Source organism: Caretta caretta, chromosome 8 (genome assembly GCF_965140235.1).
Source record: "Caretta caretta isolate rCarCar2 chromosome 8, rCarCar1.hap1, whole genome shotgun sequence".
Classification (NCBI taxonomy): Eukaryota; Metazoa; Chordata; order Testudines; family Cheloniidae; genus Caretta; species Caretta caretta.
Window position 1 is genome coordinate 91,168,292 of NC_134213.1, and position 23,733 is coordinate 91,192,024.

The 23,733-nt window shown below is 41.7% G+C and overlaps 1 protein-coding gene across 3 annotated transcripts in view; it reads right to left on the bottom strand.

Moving 5' to 3' along the window:
- ROR1 (receptor tyrosine kinase like orphan receptor 1) overlaps positions 1 to 23,733 on the bottom strand; it is a 250,000-nt gene that overhangs the window by 3,709 nt on the left and 222,558 nt on the right. For all 3 annotated transcript variants that reach the window (XM_048861926.2, XM_075131783.1, XM_075131782.1), the window contains exons 5-8: positions 18,103 to 18,230; positions 16,517 to 16,834; positions 15,208 to 15,453; positions 2,927 to 3,138 (exon numbers count right to left, since the gene is read on the bottom strand). In XM_048861926.2, coding sequence (XP_048717883.1) covers positions 2,927 to 3,138; positions 15,208 to 15,453; positions 16,517 to 16,834; positions 18,103 to 18,230 — 904 coding nt within the window. The remainder of the gene's footprint in view (positions 1 to 2,926; positions 3,139 to 15,207; positions 15,454 to 16,516; positions 16,835 to 18,102; positions 18,231 to 23,733) is intronic.

The following is a 23,733-nucleotide window of genomic DNA, read 5'->3' on the forward strand; positions in this document are numbered from 1 at the left end:
TATTTGGAAGAGTAAACACACATCCACCTCAGTATGAGCTAGAACGTTTTTAACCAATGTTGACATTGGTATTGGATACAATATTTTAAAATAGAATTCTACTTCCTTTCTTTTTTAAAATTTTGTTTGAAAGGCAGCCAAAACAGTTGTGTCAGTGGGACAGCCAGCCACACTCCCAACAGGAAAATATACAATTGTCATAAATGAAATCAGGTGTTTTCTGCAGCATATCATTTTAAACATGAAAAGGAAACACTGTGGTCTATATTTCCAGACATTTATGGGCAAGACACTTTGCCCACGCTCTGTGCATAAAGTATTAATATGTTGGTGGTCAAGAGTAAAACCTGAACCCCACAAAGTCAATGGCAAAACTCCCATTGACTTCAGTGGGACCAGCATTTCCTCACAAGTATCTAATACAGAGAAAGGAATAATATTCAAAATTTGGATCCAGTGAAGGGGAGGTTTGGACATGGGGTTTGGTTTAGGCACATCTTTAATCTAATGTGTACTGCACACGAGATTTATATTGTGATTTTCTATGGGTATTAACAGATAGTCCCTCAGTTTCATCATTCTGCCCCTTAAAGTAGAAGTCGGTACTTTGAAAAACAAAAACTAACCCCCTGCGCTGTGTGTTTATTGGACTCAGTTAATTTGTAAGGTAAAGTACAATAGATCAAATTCTGGCTGATTTAGCACTTATGTAACACACCAGCAAGAGACTGCATGTATGGTTTATAAATTGTGTAGAATAGTGCATCCCGAAAACAAACATTCCCCAAATGGTCTAATACCTGGTTAGAATGGACTGCTTTCCAGCAGCAATAATAACCAGTTAAAAACAAACAGAAATCTCATGAAGAAGGTTTCTTCTAGACTTTCCAGCTAATGTTTGCAGATTCTAGAGATTAAAGACTAAGACTTGGTTAATATTAGAACGTTTGAGTGCTTTGCTATAATGAAACCTCTGAACCTCTTACTGTTCCCTGTCCCTGGTCCAAATCTTGAAGAGGAGGACCTGGCATAGTTTTTTGACCCATGAATGATAAAATGATGGTATAAAGAGTCACATGGAATCCCAGGTAACGAGGATTAAATAAAATATGAACCAAAACCAGTTGTTTGCAATACATGTGTAACCATGCAGGTCAGCCATGGCATGCCATCTTCTCTGCCTTCTTCAGTTATGTATTTTCACTAATGAGTGACCCAAATGAAAATCCTGGATTCAAACACTTCTGAAACCTGGGGAAGTTCAGAACCAGATGCTTACTGGTTTGGGCCCCAACTCTGTATTTTCACTATCCTTTTTTTTTCTTATAACCCATCTTTCTTCTTGAATCCACAAACCTATTTTTCTAAATAAGGTTTCACGGTTAAATTTTTCTAAGTAAGGTTCACATAATGAAATTATAACAAGACTTCACAATACAAAATGAATGACTTGAACTGAGAAAGTCAGCATTCTGTTCTCTCCACACAGTGGATGCTGTGGGATTACCTTTATTGTTAACTTAATGATGAAATATAAACTTCAATCTAAACTTTCTGCAGAGTTGGCTTACTCCTAGGATTTGCCCTGCAAGGTCCTTTTATATCTGTCTCTTCCCACAGTTGCTTCTGCCCATGAGAGAGAGAAAAACTATCCCTGGTCAGACCTCCAGCATGAGTCAGTAGAATAGCTCTGCCTCCCTCTCTCTGAGAGGTCCTAAAGCCTAACTCCCTGTCACATGAGCATATTGCAAATTCAAAGCACAATGGATTATTTAAACAATTTTGCCTGAACCCTCTGCTGACTAATTCTTCATAATCTAAGACTATGAACCTGACACTCAAGAGCAAGCAGTAGACACATCTCATGATTGCTATATCACACCTAAAACAGATCTCTACTTACAAACATATTCACATATGGAGAGCACAGGTCCTGAAACGTAAGCGTAACCTCCTTTTCTTAGGCTGAGCGACTAAAACTGCCGTCATTCTGAAAGAATATCTTTGGCATGTACAGCAATATTTATAGAAGGAAGGTTATGCACAGTTTGCATTGCTCCTAATGCCTGAATTTGGATTCATTTTGCTATTTTCTAACTAAAATAACAACCTGCCAACAGGTATGTCTAGACAGTTTGGTGTAAATAATTCTACACAGTTTTCTAATGCATTATTTTTTAGATACTCCGGATATTCTCCTGCTTGGATGTGGCAGAGGCTCACGTCCAGCCATGCAGGTGGCTTCTCTGGACATTTCCAGCACCTGCCCTGCTAATAAACCAATGAGGTCATCGCTAATAATTTTTGCAGTGTCTTAACTGCTTGGTGAGGCTTTTTTTTTTTTTAATTGGAAAAAAGTGCTTCATGAATTTGGAGTTTCAATAAAGAGGAACAATATTAAGAGTCAGTGAAGAGAGGCCCTATGTTTCAATAAGGCAGGCTGTAAATATGAATAGGTTTTGGTGCTTCATTTTGCAAATATCTCTAAAGAATGTGTAAACTTGAACATACAAGGAGGAGATCATTTTAAAGTGATTTCAGCTGACTAACACGTGAGGCAAGGATACAAATTATCCGTTAAAAAGTGCCTTCTGAAACAGCCAATCAAATGAAAGAATGCATCTTCCTCCCCGCTTACTTACTAACTAGAACAAGGCCTCCATGCCACTTCACAAGCAGTTGCTTACTTCATTAAAGTTTCTTTTCATCCAAAGATATATAGACCATTAGCTTTATGCTGCACAGTACGACATATAGTACGCTGATGACAACAGAAGCTGTTCAAAAAGTGCAGCCAACGACAATGACAGAGACTGTGTGATGGAAATCAATTGGATAATGTTCCAATTCTCGATTGAGCAAAGCATGCTAATTCCATGATCTTAGAAACAGCAATTTACAAGGCAGAAATCAGGTGCACGATTACCTTTGGTTTGTATGCATTTAGCATTGACATCTCTACATTTTGCCCTCTGACGTGTTTGGGCTGTCTTTGTACTGGAGGGGAGGAAGACTTCTGGTTGTTGCGGCAGACGCAGATGAAGAAGAACAACAAGGCTATAGCCAGGGGAATAGTAACACTAGGCACCAATATATATAGGATTTCCATTTTACTCTTCTCCTTGGAATCTTTGGTATCTGGATCAGAAAAGAAAAAGAAGGTGAAAATAATGAAAACACATGATGCATAAAATATCTCATGCAAAATAGTAAACTCCTGTATGTGCTGGAAATGCTTGAGAATGATAAAACAAATGGTGGATATTATTATTATGATATATAGTGACTCCTACACCAAAAACATTTTAATAGGAGGAGCACTTACTGCTGGCGTTGTATTGCTATATTAGCATAATTACTTTATTTGTTACTCAACAATTATATATCACCAGGGTGACTTAGTTATAGGGTCAAGGAGACATTCTTCTCTGGGTATCGCTTCGAATCTGGTCCTGGTCATAAAATGGCTACAAGTCATTATCATCTTAACCACTTAGTGTGAAATGTGTTGATAGTAGGGCTTTAGTTCCTAGTGGACCGAGGCCTATGGCAGAAGTAACTTCAGAATGAACACATTAATTGGCAGCCTCACTAGCGAACAGAGTATCAAGTCCAGATTTTATTTATTACGTATATCAGTAGTGCCTAGAGGCCCCAACTGAGATCAGGGCCCCATTGTGCTAGGCACTGCACCAATACCTAAGAGACAGCCCCTGCCCCGAAAAGCGGATAACCTAAACAGATAGGCCAAAAGCTTCTGGACTGAAAGCTGGATTGCCACTCTCCCACCAGAGTTTTGTCGTCAGGGTCACTCGGCCCTCTTCTCTATCTGTTTTCAGAAGGGATAGGAAGTGGGTAGTAAATAGAAGCATAGGGAGAGCAAGTCACTTGCCCAAGATCATAATGACCCGTGCCTGCCGATACGGGGGGGGGGGGGGGGGGAGGGGGAGATGAGCGAGAGCCACTGGCTTCAGCAGTATTACCGAGCTTGCTCAGACCATGTGAGCATGCTCAGTAAGAGCCAAACAGCAAATCTTGGGGTGGGGTAGGGGCACATGACCATGCCTCTCCCACACATCGCCTCTGAATACAGCAAGTCAGTGGAGGGCTGGGAACAGACCCCCTACATCTCCTGAGTCCCAGTGAAGTGCCCTTTCCAGTGGACTATGCTACCTTTCATGGTCCCAGCATGGAGACAACTACCATGGAGGCATGCAGTGGTCTCCAAAGTAGTCAATCTGACACTTTGCAAGAGCATGCCAAAAAGAGCTTAGAGTGGGATTATATATAATGAATTAATATAGTAGCTACAGGGTACAAGGTGAACTTTGGAGAATATCTTTGAAATCCCCAGCAAATAATTATTCACATTATTAGTGTCAGATTTCATGTATCTCCAATAGGACATGACACATGCTGGAGGCCATATAGTGTATTTCTCTGGTGAAGACTTGACAGTTGTTGAAATGAGATGAGGTAGGCCAAGAAAGCCCTTCTTCCTTCCAAACAGGATGTGGTTGCCCTGTGACAGTAGTCAGTAACAAGGCTCATTTAGCGCTAAATGCAAAGCTAATTATTTTTATAATGCATGTTTTGGCAGAGAAAGTTGCAGCTTATAACTGACTTACTAACAAAGGAGTCTCTTCTCCTCTCAGTGCACAAGGGACTTATGCAAGCAACTCCTCTTCAATGCTAACATAAGCTACACATATAAATCCTGTATGCATCCCACAGGATGGCCAGGTGCCTAGGAATCCATATCCCTTACACACAAGTCAAATTTGGCTGAGACATTTTGATTCCACTGGGGATATGTAAATAAATTCAGACAAGCCCAACAGTCTGTTAATGTTTAAGCCAAACCAAGTCAATGGGAAAAATTCCCACAGTTTTTAAAGAAAACCTGTAGTGAATAGTTATAACGCTGTAGAGAACTAAATGGACATTGGCTGGCTCATATACTGAGGTGGCCAAATAATTTGCAGACAGCTATTCATTAGGTCGCGTTCATCTTTCTTTCTAGTTCCCTCTGGAGGATTCTGACTTTAAATTTACATTACCTCCCCAAAAGCATGCCACAGACTCTCTATGCATGTCTATTTAGCTATGGACCGGCTCTTTCCTACTCCAACTGTTTCTGGATATTAGTCTATCTATACCTTTGAGAGTGCTGGCTCTGCACTGCTTTCCAAGTTGCTGGTTCTGCACTGCTCTGCTTCCTCTAAAATCATTCCATGCCACCCACTTCAGCATTCAATCTCTCTCTTCTTTCCTTCATGCAAGCCACTGTTTCCCTACCTCCCAGCACTGACAACTCCACTCATTTGACTCCCCTTACTTGGTTTCCCTGCTCACAGAAAATTGTGCTTCTGCTGTCCCCACTTCACTTTTGGATTGCTAGCTGTTCTGCCCTATTGCTAGCTGCTACCTATTCCCTTGCAGCGGGGTTTGATTGAAGAGTCACTACTAGTCCCTCTGATCTGGCTTTTTGCAGAAGGGATGGAAAGGGGGTGCTTTCTATAGATAATGTTTTTGTGTGTACATGCGTGTATCAGTGTCCCTCCCATTAAAAAACACTCTGGGCAGGGGCAAATCCCCCAGTCCATTTGGGAATAGTGGAGGAATCTGGAAGAGCTGCCTCAGAAAGTGCAGGATAGAACGTAAGTGCCTGTAAGGGCCTGCTGCCAAAAGTGTTATGCTGCCATGCTGCTGGAGCACAGTCCAATTCAAGCTCTACCCAAAAGGAGGCTGAGTGAGAGCAGGGCCATTATGACAAGACACCTGGAAACATCAGCCAGTTCAGTAGGAAGAGAATGTCCAAAGTACTAAGTCAAAGAAACCACAGGTGCTGTGGCAACGAAGGAGAAGGGACAGATCACCAGCACAAGAAGCAGCTGATAGATCACCAAGGATAAGAAAAGAAGTGAGATCTTTGAAATTGTCAAACAGCTTTTTGCCAGGAGTGCCATTTCAGATTTTGGTAGGTGGGGGCAACTTTAACAGTGATTCCTGGGGCTACTTAGGCACTTGAAAACTCTAGTTTTTTGGCAGATAACTTAGCAATTAGCTGACAGGAGCCCTGTATCTAATTCCTTTATACAAGAAAGAAAAGTAAATAAATATTAGACCCATTCAGCTCTAATAAGAACATGTTCTGACATCTTGTGGCAAGTCATTTAAGGGACACTGGTTAGGTTTAAAATGTTAACGTATATTTTTACTTTATTACTAACTCTGTGGAGAGAGAGACCCCCGTCAGAATTCCTAGGTTCTATCCTAGCTCTGGGAGGAGAGCGGGGTCTAGTGGGAAACAGCAGGGAGCAGATACATCTTGGCGGCTGTGATTGCAGAGCCATTGGCCATTATCTTTGAAAACTCGTGGCGAACCGGGGAAGTCCCGGATGACTGGAAAAAGGCTAATGTAGTGCCAATCTTTAAAAAAGGGAAGAAGGAGGATCCTGGGAACTACAGGCTAGTCAGCCTCACCTCAGTCCCTGGAAAAATCATGGAGCAAGTCCTCAAAGGATCAATCCTGATGCACTTGCATGAGAGGAAAGTGATCAGGAACAGCCAGCATGGATTCACCAAGGGAAGGTCATGCCTGACTAATCTAATCGCCTTTTATGATGAGATTACTGGTTCTGTGGATGAAGGGAAAGCAGTGGATGTATTGTTTCTTGACTTTAGCAAAGCTTTTGACACGGTCTTCCACAGTATTCTTGTCAGCAAGTTAAGGAAGTATGGGCTGGATGAATGCACTATAAGGTGGGTAGAAAGCTGGCTAGATTGTCGGGCTCAACGGCTAGTGATCAATGGCTCCATGTCTAGTTGGCAGCCGGTATCAAGTGGAGTGCCCCAAGGGTCGGTCCTGGGGCCGGTTTTGTTCAATATCTTCATAAATGATCTGGAGGATGGTGTGGATTGCACTCTCAGCAAATTTGCGGATGATACTAAACTGGGAGGAGTGGTAGATACGCTGGAGGGGAGGGATAGGATACAGAAGGACCTAGACAAATTGGAGGATTGGGCCAAAAGAAATCTGATGAGGTTCAATAAGGATAAGTGCAGGGTCCTGCACTTAGGATGGAAGAATCCAATGCACAGCTACAGACTAGGGACCGAATGGCTAGGCAGCAGTTCTGCGGAAAAGGACCTAGGGGTGACAGTGGACGAGAAGCTGGATATGAGTCAGCAGTGTGCCCTTGTTGCCAAGAAGGCCAATGGCATTTTGGGATGTATAAGTAGGGGCATAGCGAGCAGATCGAGGGACGTGATCGTTGCCCTCTATTCGACATTGGTGAGGCCTCATCTGGAGTACTGTGTCCAGTTTTGGGCCCCACACTACAAGAAGGATGTGGATAAATTGGAGAGAGTCCAGCGAAGGGCAACAAAAATGATTAGGGGTCTAGAACACATGACTTATGAGGAGAGGCTGAGGGAGCTGGGATTGTTTAGTCTGCAGAAGAGAAGAATGAGGGGGGATTTGATAGCTGCTTTCAACTACCTGAAAGGGGGTTCCAAAGAGGATGGCTCTAGACTGTTCTCAATGGTAGCAGATGACAGAACAAGGAGTAATGGTCTCAAGTTGCAGTGGGGGAGGTTTAGATTGGATATTAGGAAAAACTTTTTCACTAAGAGGGTGGTGAAACACTGGAATGCGTCACCTAGGGAGGTGGTAGAATCTCCTTCCTTAGAGGTTTTTAAGGTCAGGCTTGACAAAGCCCTGGCTGGGATGATTTAACTGGGAATTGGTCCTGCTTCGAGCAGGGGGTTGGACTAGATGACCTTCAGGGGTCCCTTCCAACCCTGAGATTCTATGATTCTATGATTCTATGGGTTTTATATAAGAACATCAGAATGGCCATACTGGGTAAGACCAATGGTCCATCTAGCCCAGTATCCTGTCTTCCAACAGTGGCCAATGGCAGGTGCCCCAGGGGGAATGAACAGAACAGGTAATCATTAAGTTGCCCTGTTGCCCACTACCAGCTTCTGGCAAACAGAGGCGAGGGACACGCAGAACATGGTGTTGGATCCCTGCCCACCCTGGCTAATAGCCATTGCTGGACCTATCCTCCATGAACATATCTAGTTCTTATTGGAACCCTGTTATAGTTATAGCCTTCACAACATCCCCTGGCAAAGAATTCCACATGTTGACTGTGAAGAAATAATTTTTCTTGTTTGTTTTAAATCTGCTGCCTATTAATTTCATTTGGTGACCCCTAGTTCTTGTGTTATGTGAAGGAGCAAATAACATTTCCTTATTCAATTTTTCCACACCATTCATGATTTTATAGACCGCTATCCTATCCCCTCTTAGTCATCTCTTTTCCAAGCTGAAAAGTCCCAGTCTTTTTAATCTCTCCTCATACATGTTAGGATATAGATATTCAGGCCTGTCTGCAAAGGCCTGTACTTTAAGAATTTAGGTGTATTCTTATCGCTTGGCTAGTTCTAGAGGTATAAAAGAAAGAAATCACTGTCTGCCGGTGTAAGGGCCTTCTCTTACTGTGACAGATTGAGGCCCTGTTCTTAGGCTCAGGCCTTTGGCTAAGCAGCAGAGGCAGCCATAAGCTAGGAAGCGAACAGTCACATCCTCACATTCCAAACTAGTGACATTGAAATAAGGTGCTATTGGGTTGTCAGGCACTATCAGGACAGGATTGTATTCCTATCACCTCCAGAGAAAGGGAAGTGCCTAGAAAATGTAAAAGGAAACTTAGTTTGATAGCATCCTGTCTGGCAAGAACTCACTTATCAATAGCTGGGATGTGAAATCCTCACTTCTGTATTGTTTTGTCATTATAGTTCCCACTTTGCTGTTGTTTGTCTGTATAATCTCTGTCTGGTTCTGTGATTGTTCCTGTCTGCTGTATAATTAATTTTGCTGGGTGTAAACTAATTGAGGTGGTGGGATATAATTGGACAATATGTTAGGATTGGTTAGTTAAATTTCAGGAAAATGATTGGTTAAGGTATAGCTAAGCAGAACTCAAGTTTTACTACATAATCTGTAGTCAATGAGGAAGTGACGGGGGGTGGGTGGGAGTGGGCATGGGCATGTGGGTGAGGGAAATGGGAGCAGGGAATGGGGGTAAGAAAATTGGAATCATGTTTTGCTAAAGGGGGAAATGGGAACAGGGAATGGGAGTAAGGAAGTTGGAATCATGTTTGGCTAAGGGCAGGAATGGGAACAGGGACACAGGTCTAAGGCTCTGTGGTGTCAGAGCTGGGAAGGAGGACACTAAGGAAGGAAACTGGAATCATGCTTGCTGGAAGTTCACCCCAATAAACATCGAATTGTTTGCACCTTTGGACTTCGGGTATTGTTGCTCTCTGTTCATGCGAGAAGGACCAGGGAAGTAAGTGGGTGAAGGAATAAGCCCCCTAACAATACAGAAGGTGTTCTATACCCCAATCATTTCTGTTGCCCTTCTCTGTACCTTTTCCAAATCCAATACATCATTTTTGAGATGGGATGAGCAAATTTGAATGCAATGTTCAATATGTTGGCTACCGTGGACTTATATAGAGGCAATATGATATTTTTTTCTTATTATCTATCCCTTTCCTAATGGTTCCCAACATTCCGTTAGCTTTTTTAATTGCCACTGCACATTGAGCAGATGTTTTCAGAGAACTATCCCTAATGCCTCCAAGATCTCTTTATTGACAGATTCAGCTAATTTAGACCCCATCATTTTGTACGTATTGTTGGGATTATATTTTGCCAAGTGCATTACTTTGCATTTATCAACATTTAATTTCTTCTGCCATTGTGTTGCCCACTCACCCAGTTTTGTGAGATCCCTTTGTAACTCTTTGCAGTCTGCTTTGGACTTAACTATCTTGAGTAATTTTGTATCCTCTGCAAATTTTACCACCTCACGGCGTACGCCTTTTTTCCAGATCATTTATGAGTATGTTGAAGAGGACCTTGTCTCTGTTGCCACTTTATAGCGCTGAAACTGTCTCGCTCAGGGGTGTGAAAAAACACCCCCCTGAGCGCTGTAAGTTTCAGTGCTGTAAAGTGGCAGTGTAGACAGTGTGCCAATGCTGATAGCTATTCCCCTCGTGGAGGTGTTTTTTTATAGCACTGGGAGAGGTCTCTGTGTAGTGCCGCGATTACACAGCGTTGCTCGTGAAGACCTGCCCTTAGACTGGTCCCAGTACAGACTCCTGAGGGACACCACTATTTACCTCTCTCCATTCTCACCTTCTAGTCCTACCCTTTGTTTCCTATCTTTTAAATGAAGTGCTTTGCAGTGCTTTCAGGATCATCTAGTGATCCTTAATTTACTTTAATGATAAGCCTTTTGTTATCTTAATCGCCCTGCCTTTGTTTACAAACAAACTCCCTGCCGCAAAGGCTGTGCTTCTCCCAGCTTCCGAACTCATTACATATCATACTCAAGCTGTTGCAGTTAAGAGCTCTGTGGGGGCTAGGGTGAGTAGACCTCCCCTCTGAAACTCGGGGGGGGGGGGGGGGGAGCTAGTGCCCTCCCCTGCTCCTCTTAAATGGCGCCCCTGCTTTTTGCAGCAAAAATTGTGATAATTTTCACCTGTGTTCTCCCTTCTTCCTCACTTTGCCTGGCAGGAAAAAAACAAAAACAAAACTATTCTATTTTGGAAGCCTCCCTAGTCTAACATGTTCTTAGTGCCATACTGAAGGCCATCATCTTTCTTGGGGAGTTCTGGTGTGTCCTACTGTCTTTTAAATCAGTGTTTTTTTAGGGCAACTGCAGTGGATTTTATTGGCTCAAATGCAGATCATACACATTTTGTCAGCGTGTAAGTCTCTTGACCTGTAGGCCCCAGCTTTTTCTGAGAGGACTAATTCAGTGGGGTCAATAGGCTGAGGCAGGGTAGCATGTAGTATTTTGTGGAAGGGCTGGGAGGGAGTGTTCTACCGTTGACACTGGACCAGCTGAGTGTGTCTGTGTTTTCAAAGCTGGATTTGTGCAAGTGCTGAGAGGGCCATACAGATGCCTATTACAAATCTAATTAAATGCACACTTGAGCTGAAATTTGGGATTCGTTCAGATCATGAGGGTAGCAAAGTTCAAATGACAGGTTTCAGAGTAACAGCCGTGTTAGTCTGTATTCGCAAAAAGAAAAGGAGTACTTGTGGCACCTTAGAGACTAACCAATTTATTTGAGCATGAGCTTTCGTGAGCTACAGCTCACTTCATCGGATGCATACCGTGGAAACTGCAGAAGACATTATATACACAGAGACCATGAAACAATACCTCCTCCCACCCCACTGTCCTGCTGGTAATAGCTTATCTAAAGTGATCATCAAGTTGGGCCATTTCCAGCACAAATCCAGGTTTTCTCACCCTCCGCCCCCCCCCCCCCCCACAAACTCACTCTCCTGCTGGTAATAGCCCATCCAAAGTGACCACTCTCTTCACAATGTATATGATAATCAAGGTTCCAGAGGAACAGCCGTGTTAGTCTGTATTCGCAAAAAGAAAAGGAGTACTTGTGGCACCTTAGAGACTAACCAATTTATTTGAGCATGAGCTTTCGTGAGCTACAGCTCACTTCATCAGATGTTTACCGTGGAAACTGCAGCAGACTTTAAAGTCTGCTGCAGTTTCCACGGTAAACATCTGATGAAGTGAGCTGTAGCTCACGAAAGCTCATGCTCAAATAAATTGGTTAGTCTCTAAGGTGCCACAAGTACTCCTTTTCTTTTTATGATAATCAAGGTGGGCCATTTCCTGCACAAATCCAGGTTCTCTCACTCCCTCACCCCCCTCCAAAAACCACACACACAAACTCACTCTCCTGCTGGTAATAGCTTATCCAAAGTGACCACTCTCCCTACAATGTGCATGATAATCAAGGTGGGCCATTTCCAGCACAAATTCAGGTTCTCACACGCCCCCCCCCCCCCCCCCCCGAAACACACACATACAAACTCACTCTCCTGCTGGCAATAGCTCATCCAAACTGACCACTCTCCAAGTTTAAATCCAAGTTTAACCAGAACGTTGGGGGGGGGGGGGAGGAAAAAACGAGGGGAAATAGGCTACCTTGCATAATGACTTAGCCACTCCCAGTCTCTATTTAAGCCTAAATTAATAGTATCCAATTTGCAAATGTTCAAATGGATTCAGATTTAACTTTGCAGAGCTCTTCTTCCCATATTTGCCGTCTTATCCCATTTTATGCCCTCTCCCCTTCCTTATGCTGCCATTGTATCCTCTCTCCTAATTGCTCTTTTCAGATCAGATTGTGGCATCTAGGCACTGGCCGAGGGCCACAACACCACAGCAGTGGGTGAAGAGAGGAGACTGAGGCACAGTCCTTCCTCCAGTGCACAGTTCCCCATGCATCTGGCTGGCTCTATGGACTGGTGAGGGGTGGCTTGATCCACAGCCTCATCCCTTCCTTTGGGAGCGACTTCCATCCCCAGGACTGCTAGAAGGGAGCAGTCCCTGTGCTCCCACCTAGTACAAGGACTGCAACTGTCCCTGGCTCTGCTTCCCCTCACAACTGCATTAAGGAAGTCTCTACACCACACTTTGCCTCATGTGTCCTTTCATGCTACTCCACACTGGTGCCTATACACCCTGCCCTTCCCCCCGCTCTCCTCTGGCGAGGCTTCCTACACTTGTCTCTCCACAGCCTCGCACTTGGATTATTGTCCCTTGCTACAGATTTGTCTGCAAAAGACATCACAGGCTTTATCAACTACTGCATATGTGACAGCTGAAGCGGCCCGGTCACAACGGGTCACAGACCTGGGAAATAAAATGGCTAAAAAGCCAGCAAGGTTGCTAATGGGCGCCTGTTTTTAGTACTCCTGAGGGGGAAACCGCCTCGGGGTGGCTGCTTTCACCAATTTCCCACCTCTCCTGAGGTAGAGCAACCCATTGGAGCAGCTGCAGGAAGCAGGCAGAGCTCTCCTCCTTCCCCTTAGAAGCCCAAGCTGTTCTCACAGGAGGGGAGGAGGAAGCAGAAAGAGCCCAGCAGCTCAGGGTAGCTCCGCTCCCTCCTCTTCCCTCCTGTGAGGTGAACAAGGGGATAGCTCCTCTCCTTCTCCCCATTTTCAGTACCCAACCTGGGAAGGGGGAGTGGGAACTCTTGCAGCCCCTCCCCATCCTGGGAAAGAGGGGGTTAAAAGCCCCAGGAGCTGAAGGAGGAGTGGAGGTGAGGTGTGTGTGGGGCAGTGGTACAGAACAGATGTGGGTGCAAAACTGATGGGGGGAAGGATTGATTTGGAGTTGGAGGTCGTTAATTGTTGTGCAGATGTCACGGTGATGCTAGACCCCCCCACACACTTTTTTCAGACCATTTTAAGCCCCGTTTACAACCAACATGAGGCAAACACGCAGAGACATAGGCACCAGTTCATCTCCTGCAGTGTCCCAATCAAGTGGAATTACCATTCCTATTAAGCAGCAGTCACTATCATGAAGCCTCATTAGGCTTAAATTGGTTCCCTGGGAGACATCCCAATTAAGTTAGTTTCCAAATTAAGAAGGTCCCAATTAGGTAGAGCGTATGATATTTTTTAAAATGTGCCTGAATTGGCTTTTTCAGTAAGTACAAAAAGAGCTGAGTAGTAATACTTCTTACCTACCCAGTTCTTTACATTTTCAAAATGCAGAACAGCACCTAACGATTGCACCATTAACTAAACAACCAGCCACCTCATAGAATTCTGTTTATTTATATTTTAAATAGGGACCCCATCTCAGGATCTAGACACCCTAATATTATTAATCATGCAGTAAATACAATTAAACCTTAGCAGCATTAAAATCTTTCTACAGGAATTTTGTGGGCAGGCCTGCCAGACACCTACCCCTTCATCATCTAGGAAGCACCACCTCAGCCTTCTCCTTAGACTCTATCAACCAGATGTCTTTTATAGCGTACCCTAGAAGTCACCAAATTTGGGCTATTTCAGACTAGAAGGGAGCAAGTTCCAGACTCTTGCAACCCTCACAGAGAACAGCCTGCCAGCCACCCTATGAATTTAACACAGGGCATTACAACTATTAAGAGAGACAGTTTTGACTATGTAATGTATATGTTCCCTTTTTAACAAAAAATCTCAAGTACGAACCTGAGCCAAAGCCCACTGGAGTAACTGGAAACCTTTCCACTTACTTAAATGGGCTTTGAATCAGACCCAGAATGCACAAGATCCATAAGAGAGTCTGATTTAAAAAATGTTCGTAACCATAATCAAAATTAATTTTAACTCAAGATTGGCTACTGAACGTGAAAAAGCACCTTACTTCCAAGGGGAAAGTGATCATTATTGCCATCACTTGTGTGCAACACAATCATTTGCATGAAACCTTTTACCATAAATTACCAGAACAAGAGTCAATGTCATAAAGCTCATTGCTAGGTGCATTTTCCAACATGTACCCGCAAAGTAGCAGTGTTTTCTTCTTTACAGAACCTCTGTATTATTAGTTTTAATGAAGACTTAATAAAATGGGAACTATTAGTCAGATCTTCCTTCCACTCCCTCCAAATATCAGGAGTTCAGAAAAAATGAGACCTGGATCTCAGCTAACTCTGAGTTTGTAAAACCCAAATCCAGGTGCTGAAGTTTTGCAAAATCAAAACCAAAACCCAGCTGGAAAAGTGTTTTGCAAAACCATCTCCCCCCATTTTTTTTAAACGAAGGCTGAACTGTATTAAGCTAGACTTGCATTTATTAAAATGATTAAGAATAAATCAAAGGGAAACAATTTTATAATGCATTTAGGATCAGTGCCCACAAAGCCAATTCTACTGCACTAAGAAGCGATATTAATTTTAATGATAACTTTGAAAATGTAGAACACATGACATGCTAGAAACACTTGTGCTTCAACATATCATTGAGGAGGTTTAATCTTTACAACCTTTCCTACTAAAATATTTTCATGCTGTTGCTCCAGTTGCTTACCACATGCACAGGTAAGAACTGTAAGATTTCCCTTGTTGGGGAATTTCCTGTTTCAGATGCTGTGGCTTTAGGTAAAAACACTATATGTAGTCTTCTTTACCAGAGCTCCCTTTCCAGACACAACAAAGGCGTTCTGTGCACAGCTACACGGAACGTATGTGATGGAGCACAACTGTACGGATCAGACAAATGTTACACTTTTTCCTTCAACAAAAATAATTCCAATGTTTTCCCTTTAAAAAACAATTAGAAATAAAATGGGACTGTGCAGTATTTACCACATGCTGGGATGTCACAAAGCTCAGACTTAAAATTTTCATCTAAGGTAAAGCACCATGGGGCTTCCTTCTGAATCCCTGGATTTCGGCAATACGAATGGCCCCCGTTTAACTCTGGATATCTGATGGCGGTGAAGGTATGTGTGTGCGGATACTGAGAATTCCATGGCTGACACTGACGGCCAGACTTTGTTACGCTGACGGTCCCACGGTAATCTACTCCAGTACTGTTGTAACATTTGTGATCTGAAAAACATTAAAGCAACAGGTTTCAGAGTAGCAGCCGTGTTAGTCTGTATCCGCAAAAAGAAAAGGAGGACTTGTGGCACCTTAGAGACTAACCAATTTATTTGAGCATAAGCTTTCGTGAGCTACAGCAATATTAAGGCAATAGATGATCGCGGCGAGTCAGAATGTTACCATACATACTGACCACCAGTTGATCTAGGAGTGCATAATTAACCTCCCAGAGACTAAGCACAATTCTGCTGGCCTGGGGCCTGGAAACCCAATTCAAGAGGTAAGGGGTCCCAATTTGTTGCGGCTGTAACACTGGGCCTGCCTTGCATTCACATTCCTGGGAGGATTTAAAGCTTATGCTTCAGTAATGAAAACAGCTTACTCCGAGTATTTTTAATATAAAATACAGAAGAAGAGTCAAAACTACAGTGGGAACCTGAATCACATCCATTATTTTGAAATAAAGGTAGAGAATATGTGGGACACAATAAATAAATAAATATTTCCTATTTTGGACATATAAACATTTGATGTTGCAGTAACTCAGTGATCAAGATTGTGCTCCTGTGAATGCCTGTAGTTATGCCTTAGAATAACATCTCAGGCAAGTACAGTCATGGGCCTGATCCTGTGAGCCTTACTCATGTTGAGTAGTCCTTAATCACACCAGCAGTTCCATTAGAATACATAGAACTACTGCGGCAAGGATGTCTTACATGTGTAAGGGTTGCAGGACCGGGACCTTAGACGTTCACTGATCTTAAAATGTGACAAGTGAAAACATCCTTTTTGTTAGTTAATATTAACAAAAATAATCTGAAGCCAAAAAACTGCTATCAGCGTAAATCCAGAGGCAATTTAAGAAAATATTGAAAAAGTTATTGTGAGTTTCCGTGGGTTCTGGAATAACCAGCTCAGTCTTCCACCAACCTGATGCAAGACTATAATGATCGTGAGTTTTCAGAGTTCATGACTAACCCATCTGGGGGCAGAGAGTGATTAGATAAAACCTTTACATGCTGACCTGATAATTCTTGCACAGGGCACTAAGTCAGCAACTTTCACTTACTTTTATTTATAGGATCTGCCATGGGGATTCCAATCCGGATACAATTTACAGCTTCCGGGCTATCTGGCTGAGGAAGATCTTCACAGTTCGGCAGCTTTAATCTCATCAGAATCATAGGATTGGACCTTGCAAAAATATACTCTGTCTGACAAAGGACATTTTCCAGAATTTCACATTCATCACGGCACAGATCTCGGGGCTTTGGGGCTGGTGAGGTCTCGTCACAGTATGGGAAAGCGTAGTGGCACAAAGAAGGAATGGCAAACTGGGAGCATTTATCAGATAAGTGACTGGAAGTGCCAATCATAGTGAAGGCAGCTGTAAGACACACAAAAGGATTTTATTTAACATGACAGGATTTTAGACTCAACAGCATAATCCCTACTTTGTACACATTTGACAATGGCAAATAACGAAAGTAAGAAGAACAAACTCTTTTTCTCAAGAATTACAGTAATAACTATTATTACAGAACTCAAAGATTCCAGCAGGGACAAATGCACATTTGAGAAATACAGGATAACAATTATTTTAAAAGTTGGTATGACATTCATTTCAGTGAAAAAGAAATTGCATTTGGTGTCAACATTGCATTGATTTTAAGCTGTCTCAAAACTACATATTAAATTTTATTTTTATTTTGCTTTTTTCCCAGATAGTTCATAAAGTCGTCTAAATATTTTGTTTCTTGGATTACTTTTACCTGATAGGTAAGAACAGCAGGTTCTACAGAATGCATAATAACAAAAGTATTGTACGTTTACATATTGCATCCTTCAACCCAAAGGATCCCAAATCACTTTATAAACAAACTGATCAAGCGTATGAGCTGCTGTATATTTAAGGAACATTTCCATCACCGCTGTGTTGCAATGTTTTAACAGTGCATGGCAATGCTGCATAACACTTTATGGCAAGAAGTCAAGCACAGTATCCAGTTGAAACCACAAGAGGGTTTTAGACCACTGAAAAGTCATTAGCTTGGCTGGAATCTGGCCATGGGCAACACACCTAAAATTGTGGGAAAGTACCATGAAGATCTTTGTTTTATGTCTCGTAGCACACAGGGCACTTCCCTCAGCACAGTGCCCCCTATCATAGTGCTGGGGCATCGGTTCCTTACTAAGTCAGAGGCAAGAATGCCACCTGTTGAATTACTTACACAACCTTCTTCAGTACCTGGGGTTTTCCTTAACAGTCTCTCAACCAAGTAATGACCCAGCTTGGCTTTGCTTAGCTTTTAAAATATGCTGGGATCACTCCACAAGATAGACCAGATGTGAGCCATACCTACTCTTGTTCTTTTATTTACACACACGTACACAAACACACACACTTTTTTTTGAGGAAGCCTATCAGCAGAGACACACAGCATATTAAAAAGCTGCGCATGTTTGATATGACCCATTCCACTGAAAACATGTTATATACCAGTCCTGATTAGGCTTTGCTTTGGCAAAACTCACAGCAAGTGGGAAGGTAGCAAAAGAAGATATAAGGAAAAAATGTCAGTGGCAAGAGGCTGTAGCAGTTCTCTGGAAAAAGGTGTGTATTTTTGAGAGCTAGGGGCAACATACTTTACCTACCTGTAATCTGATTTTCTATTTCACCCTGCATATGTAGAGACTCCATATAAATTGTTCGATTCCCAATAAATCTTGCACAAGCAATCCCTCTGTATGGCTGGCAAAAACCATCCTCCTCATACTCGTCACTAAAAACAATCATACACACAAAAGGCTAAAAGACAATATATTTTAAATGGAATCAGTAGCAAAAAGTCACTAGAGGGAGTTCACATTTATATTATTATAGGTACCTTTGAGGGTTCTACTATGTTTGTCTGGCAGTGCAGAGAGCCTGCATATGGCCTAGCACACCACTTAAGACTGTGTTAAAGGATTAAATGGTATTTAAGTGGTGCAGAGGGCATTGCACAGACTTAATACCCTGGCTGAATATAATGGTAAAAGATTCTGTTGGTGGTTTTCAATATCCCAAAAAAGCACCACAGAGTGAAATACACGGAACATACACATTTATTCTTCAATCTTTAATCTTTGTGAATGCAGGTAACACAATATTACAGGTCAGACAAAACCCAGACTAATGTTGTCTTAAGTGTATGAATTGTACATTAGGGAAAGACTGTATTCAGGAATGATATCCCTCCACAGTCAGAAAAGTAAACTTGGATTGGTTGAAAAAATGGATTTACATTTATTTTAAATAACAGAGATGCTATTTCTACTACTTAAACTGTGATGTCGGGAAAGCATTTTCCAAATCTTCTACTTTAATCATTTGAACCTAAATGCAGCAGTAAAAGCAATGTTGGACAGAGAAAGAAACAGAAGGGTGTATAAAATATCACAGTCCTCTCATTACTCATAGTTAATACTTATAAATGGGGAGGAGCTCCTTCCACATTTAGCAAATGCTATAAAATTGTTCATAAAACAGGGCAAGAGCTAGAATGGGAGCACCACAGACACATTTGCTTCATTAATTACTTTGTATTTAGGCATTTAATACATAAATACAGATGTGAAAATATTTGCCAATATTCTTGAAACAAGACTAGGAAAGGAAGTTACCAAACCTCAGACAAAGGGACCAGACGCTGCTTAGGTTGAACAGAGAATCAACAGCTAATAGTAGGCATGTAATGCAATTCCTTTTTGGAAGGAATCATGGAGAGGGTTGTGTGGGTCACTTGATGTGGAAAAAGCACTTATGTGCACTGTGTGGCCCTTTTGATTTCACATTTTAAAATCTGATATTGGAGGGAAAGCCTGCAAAGATGGATAAAACATTTATATAGAGACCTCAACTCACAGATCATGCCTAACTGAATATATGAGCAAGACACCTGGCTACCACCCTTATTGTTCATGCTGGCATTTGAATCCTGGGCAGGCAGGAAGTACAATCCAAGTTATCCATGGGTTACAAATGGGGAAAGAGGGCATTGATATAGCCCTATATATACATAGACCATGCAAAATCCATCCTCCTCTGGGTGCAGGTTTTTATAAACATTCTATTCATCATCAGGTTATGACATAGATAGGAAGAAATCAGATCCTTTTTTAAATCAGCCTGCCATTTAACAAAGATACTTTCCTCCTCTCCCTCACAGACACTGGATGCAAGTGCTTGGAAATAAAAATTACAGCTTGACTCCTTGATGCCTTCCACTTATATGCACAACTTATTACCTAGATTGCCCAATGTCTTGCCCAATGACCTCGGGGAGTTAATGGGACTAAAATGGAAGTGGCCTCAGGCATCTTTCAGGCCACCCCATATATTTTTCAGCACTTTCTGGTAACTATCCCGACAGCAGTGCCTGTGGATGAACACAGCAGGCTTTCTACATTCAAATGGAGACACCAGAAGCCACAAATCAAATTAAGTAATGAGTAACTGTGAAGGAAGGGAGGGGATTGAGGAGATGCTCTCCCTTATTTAAAATTACTTGGCCTACAGATTCAGCTTCATGGAGCGATGGATGCAAAGGGATCGAACAGTTGTGTTGCTTAAGCATGCCTGGCATGTGAAGAGTTATATAAGCTACAATTAATGACATTTTTCATGCCTTGTTCTTCTTTTTCTATTAGAAATAAAATCACAATTGACATGTTTTGTCTCACAGTAAAAATATAGAAGCGTGGTGAGAAAGGCTTAGGTGGCGTTTCACCTCTTATCATTACATTAATAAATCCAGACACCTGAAGGTGCAGAGAGGCACCTACTGGGATTTTCAAAAGCACCTAGGCACCTAACTCCCTTTGTTTTCTGTGGGAGCTAAACACTTTTGAAAATCCCACTAGATGTCTGCATCTTTCAGCACTTGAATACCTTTGAAAATCTAGCCCTTAGGGTCCTAGGGCACTTATGTACTTTTGAAAATGTGACCCTCTGCTAACTTCTGAAGAACTAAAGAAAGAATGTAATTTAGAACCTGGACTGAAACAAACAAACATCTATTTTAGACTCTAGAGGTGATTTTCCCAGTCAATTCTCCATCAAATCATACATATTTCTAGTTTATACTGGAGTTTACCTAGCGCCTAGGTAAGTTAGCAAGTCCTTTTGAAGGTGATCAAGCATTGGAATGAGACATACAACCAGAAAGAAATCTGATGGATGTATAAAATACTTCAATTCATAGCTAAAGAAAAGTTTTATTAACAAGGCTGCCCCACCTCACTCTCAAATTCACACTTGTACTAAAGAAAATTTAACCTAATGTAAGTGGCTGAATGCTGAAAGGAATGTGAATGAGTAGGGAGTTTTGCTATCTGTTGGCAATGCCACGAGGTACAGAATTTTAAGAAAAAGAGTTAACCTTAGGTATATAAAGGTTACAGATAAAGGGAACAGACTAGATCCAAAAGCCCTCCCTCTGGATGTTGGCGACCAGAGGAGAATTCATTTACACAAAACAGGATTAGTAGCTCAAATGGTACATGCACTATTTTGGGGTATTTTGGAAATGAGCTTCAGTAACAGGGCAGTGGAGTAAATCAACTGGAAGAAACAGGAGTATTGAAGTCTGACAGACACATCCCTGGGAAAAAAAAGAGAGGATTATAAAACCACCTGGACTTCATTTTGAGAGCCCCCACCCAGCCTAAGGGGGGTAGGCGTGAACTGAGATAGTACAAGAGAAGCCCTAGGAGGTAATGGACTATGACATGCATATCTATTGTAACAACTACCATTAACAGTTCAAAACTGGACTCTTGATTAGATTCTGGTAATACTTTATTATGCTTTATGGATCTTTATGTTCCAGCCAACTTCTTTCACTTAAACAAAAATTACATGTTACATTATGAGTATGGAAAGTTATAGCTTATTCAAATGTGACTGGAGGGAGCTCATCTTTGGGGAAAGGTGCAGTGTCAATGTTCCTTGGAACTGAAACTATTTATTTAGCCATGGAACAAAGACCACACTAGCTGTGCAATGCACATTTCCCATCCCCAGTCCCTCCCCTGATTGAGAAGGACCGAGAAATTGTGATGGTTGGCTTTAAGACACAGATATCTGTTCACTAGGAACTGGACTGAGATCACCAATTCATTTTACGCACTACGTATTTCAACCCCTTTTTGGTAATCTAATCACTGCTTCGCTATTTAAAGGTTGATATGTTTCTGAGGCCTGATCTCCGATTCCTGTGAAAAGCAACAGAACGGATCCCATTGGCTTCAATGGGAGATGGATGAGACCTTTAAGACCTGATTCAGCAAAGCACTTGAGCACATCTTAACTTTATACACAAGCTTAAGTCCCACTGAAGTCAAAAGTCAATGGGACCTAAGCATATGCTTAAGTGCATTGCTGAATTAGAGCCTTTAAGCTTATTTGGCATTTAGAAGTCACAAAGGTCAGTTTACAGTAAGTACTTTCCACCTCTATTTCTATATTAGTTTAAACTATTAATATTTCAGTAGCACTCCGAGGACCCAATCAGGATCAGAGTCTGATTGTGTTAGGTGCTGCACATATACATATATAAAAATAGTTGATTTTGCATCTCTTACTTCCAGTGCTCCATATGTCAATGGCAACTTATATGTTGTTCCCATGTCAGTTTAGAGCAGCAGAGTAAAAGGGAAGGCTTGAACTTTAACTACAGACAGATGATCCTGCATTGCTTTAAGGTAGTGGTTCCCAAACTTTAACAACCTGTGAACCTTTCACTAAAATGTCAAGTCTCGCAAACCCCCTTCTAAAAATGAATATTTCCAGGGACTTTCTCCTTTACCTGAGTATAAATTATAATAGCAGTGATCTTGGAAATATAAAATTTGTTTTCATGACATGTCATGACATTATTACACACTATTTATTATTAATTATTATTTATCATTACAGTATTTTTTATTACATTATGAAAATGGTAACACTCTTCCAAGATCTCACTTTCATAGCTTGTATCATTTTGAACAAGCCTGTTATAAGACAAGGCTCCTGTGTTTCATCAAGGAGTATCAGATGTGAAACAGCATGAAGGGATTTAAGAAGCCAACTCAAAGAGTTCCTCCTACATACGCATTCAGGTCTTGAGCAGTCCAGGCAAACAACACATATTGCAACAAAGCTTAAACATGTTCTTCATAATAATTTTAAAAACTATACTAGCTGCCTATTTAATTTTAAAAACAGCAGTAAATATCCACCTCCCTTTACATTTCTTATAAGGAGTCTTGAAGTTTAAATCTCCTCAGTGTGATAGATATGCTTGCTTTGATCTCCTTAGCTCTTGGAAGTCGAGGGGCTCCAGGCTGCTGGCCTCATGCTGCCTGGGGTCCTCAGGGACAGCTCTCTCCGCCATTAGGGATTTTTTCCCCCCGAGAACCCCCTGTAACATTTTACGAACCCCAGTTTGGGAACCACTGCTTTAAGGTGATTTTTGAAAAAATTACTTTCCATTTCTTTTTCATTTGCTTCTTCTAATATTTTTGCAAAAGCATGGATGTTTATCTTGGAACTTTCCCACTGCATTTGGATTCTGCTGGAGCTTCCCATGTGTCATTACTTTTAGCTACATATAAGAGCACCCTGTATTGAATTTACACTATACTCAGGTGTCAGTAACATTTGATTGAACAAAGCTTGCTAAAGATAGCTGCTTGCATATTATTCCTTATGTCTCATTTGGTATCTCTGAAAAATGACCCGCACCTTTCTGATTTAAACAAAAATGCACATTCATTTTAAAAGACCAAGAGTAAAAGTCACTACTTGGAGCTGCACTGTAGATTTCTCAACTTAGTATGGGTTTTATTTGAATATTCTGCACTTATTACATTTATGGAATTCCTACTGATGGTGACAGAAGTCCAGTAAGCAAAGCAAATGCAGAACATGCAGCAGAGATCTCTAGTGCTGAGTAGAGAGGAGAAATTTGTCTTCATGTTGCAAATGCAACATGTTCCATGCCTACTCTACTGCCACACAAGATCATCATACAAAGCATGGGTTTGCAAGCTTGCAGTTGTGAAAACATGCCAGAGGGGTCGCAAACATTTCCCCCTTCTCCATATTGGTAGATACGAGGGTAGTCCTGACTACATTCCAGCTAGATGGGCCTGAGGAAAGGTCACGGCATGTAAAAGGCTGAGAACCATTGGCAAATAAATTACTATAATTTCTTGGGATGTTCTTTTCCCATTATCTTTCTTTTGATTTTTGGATCA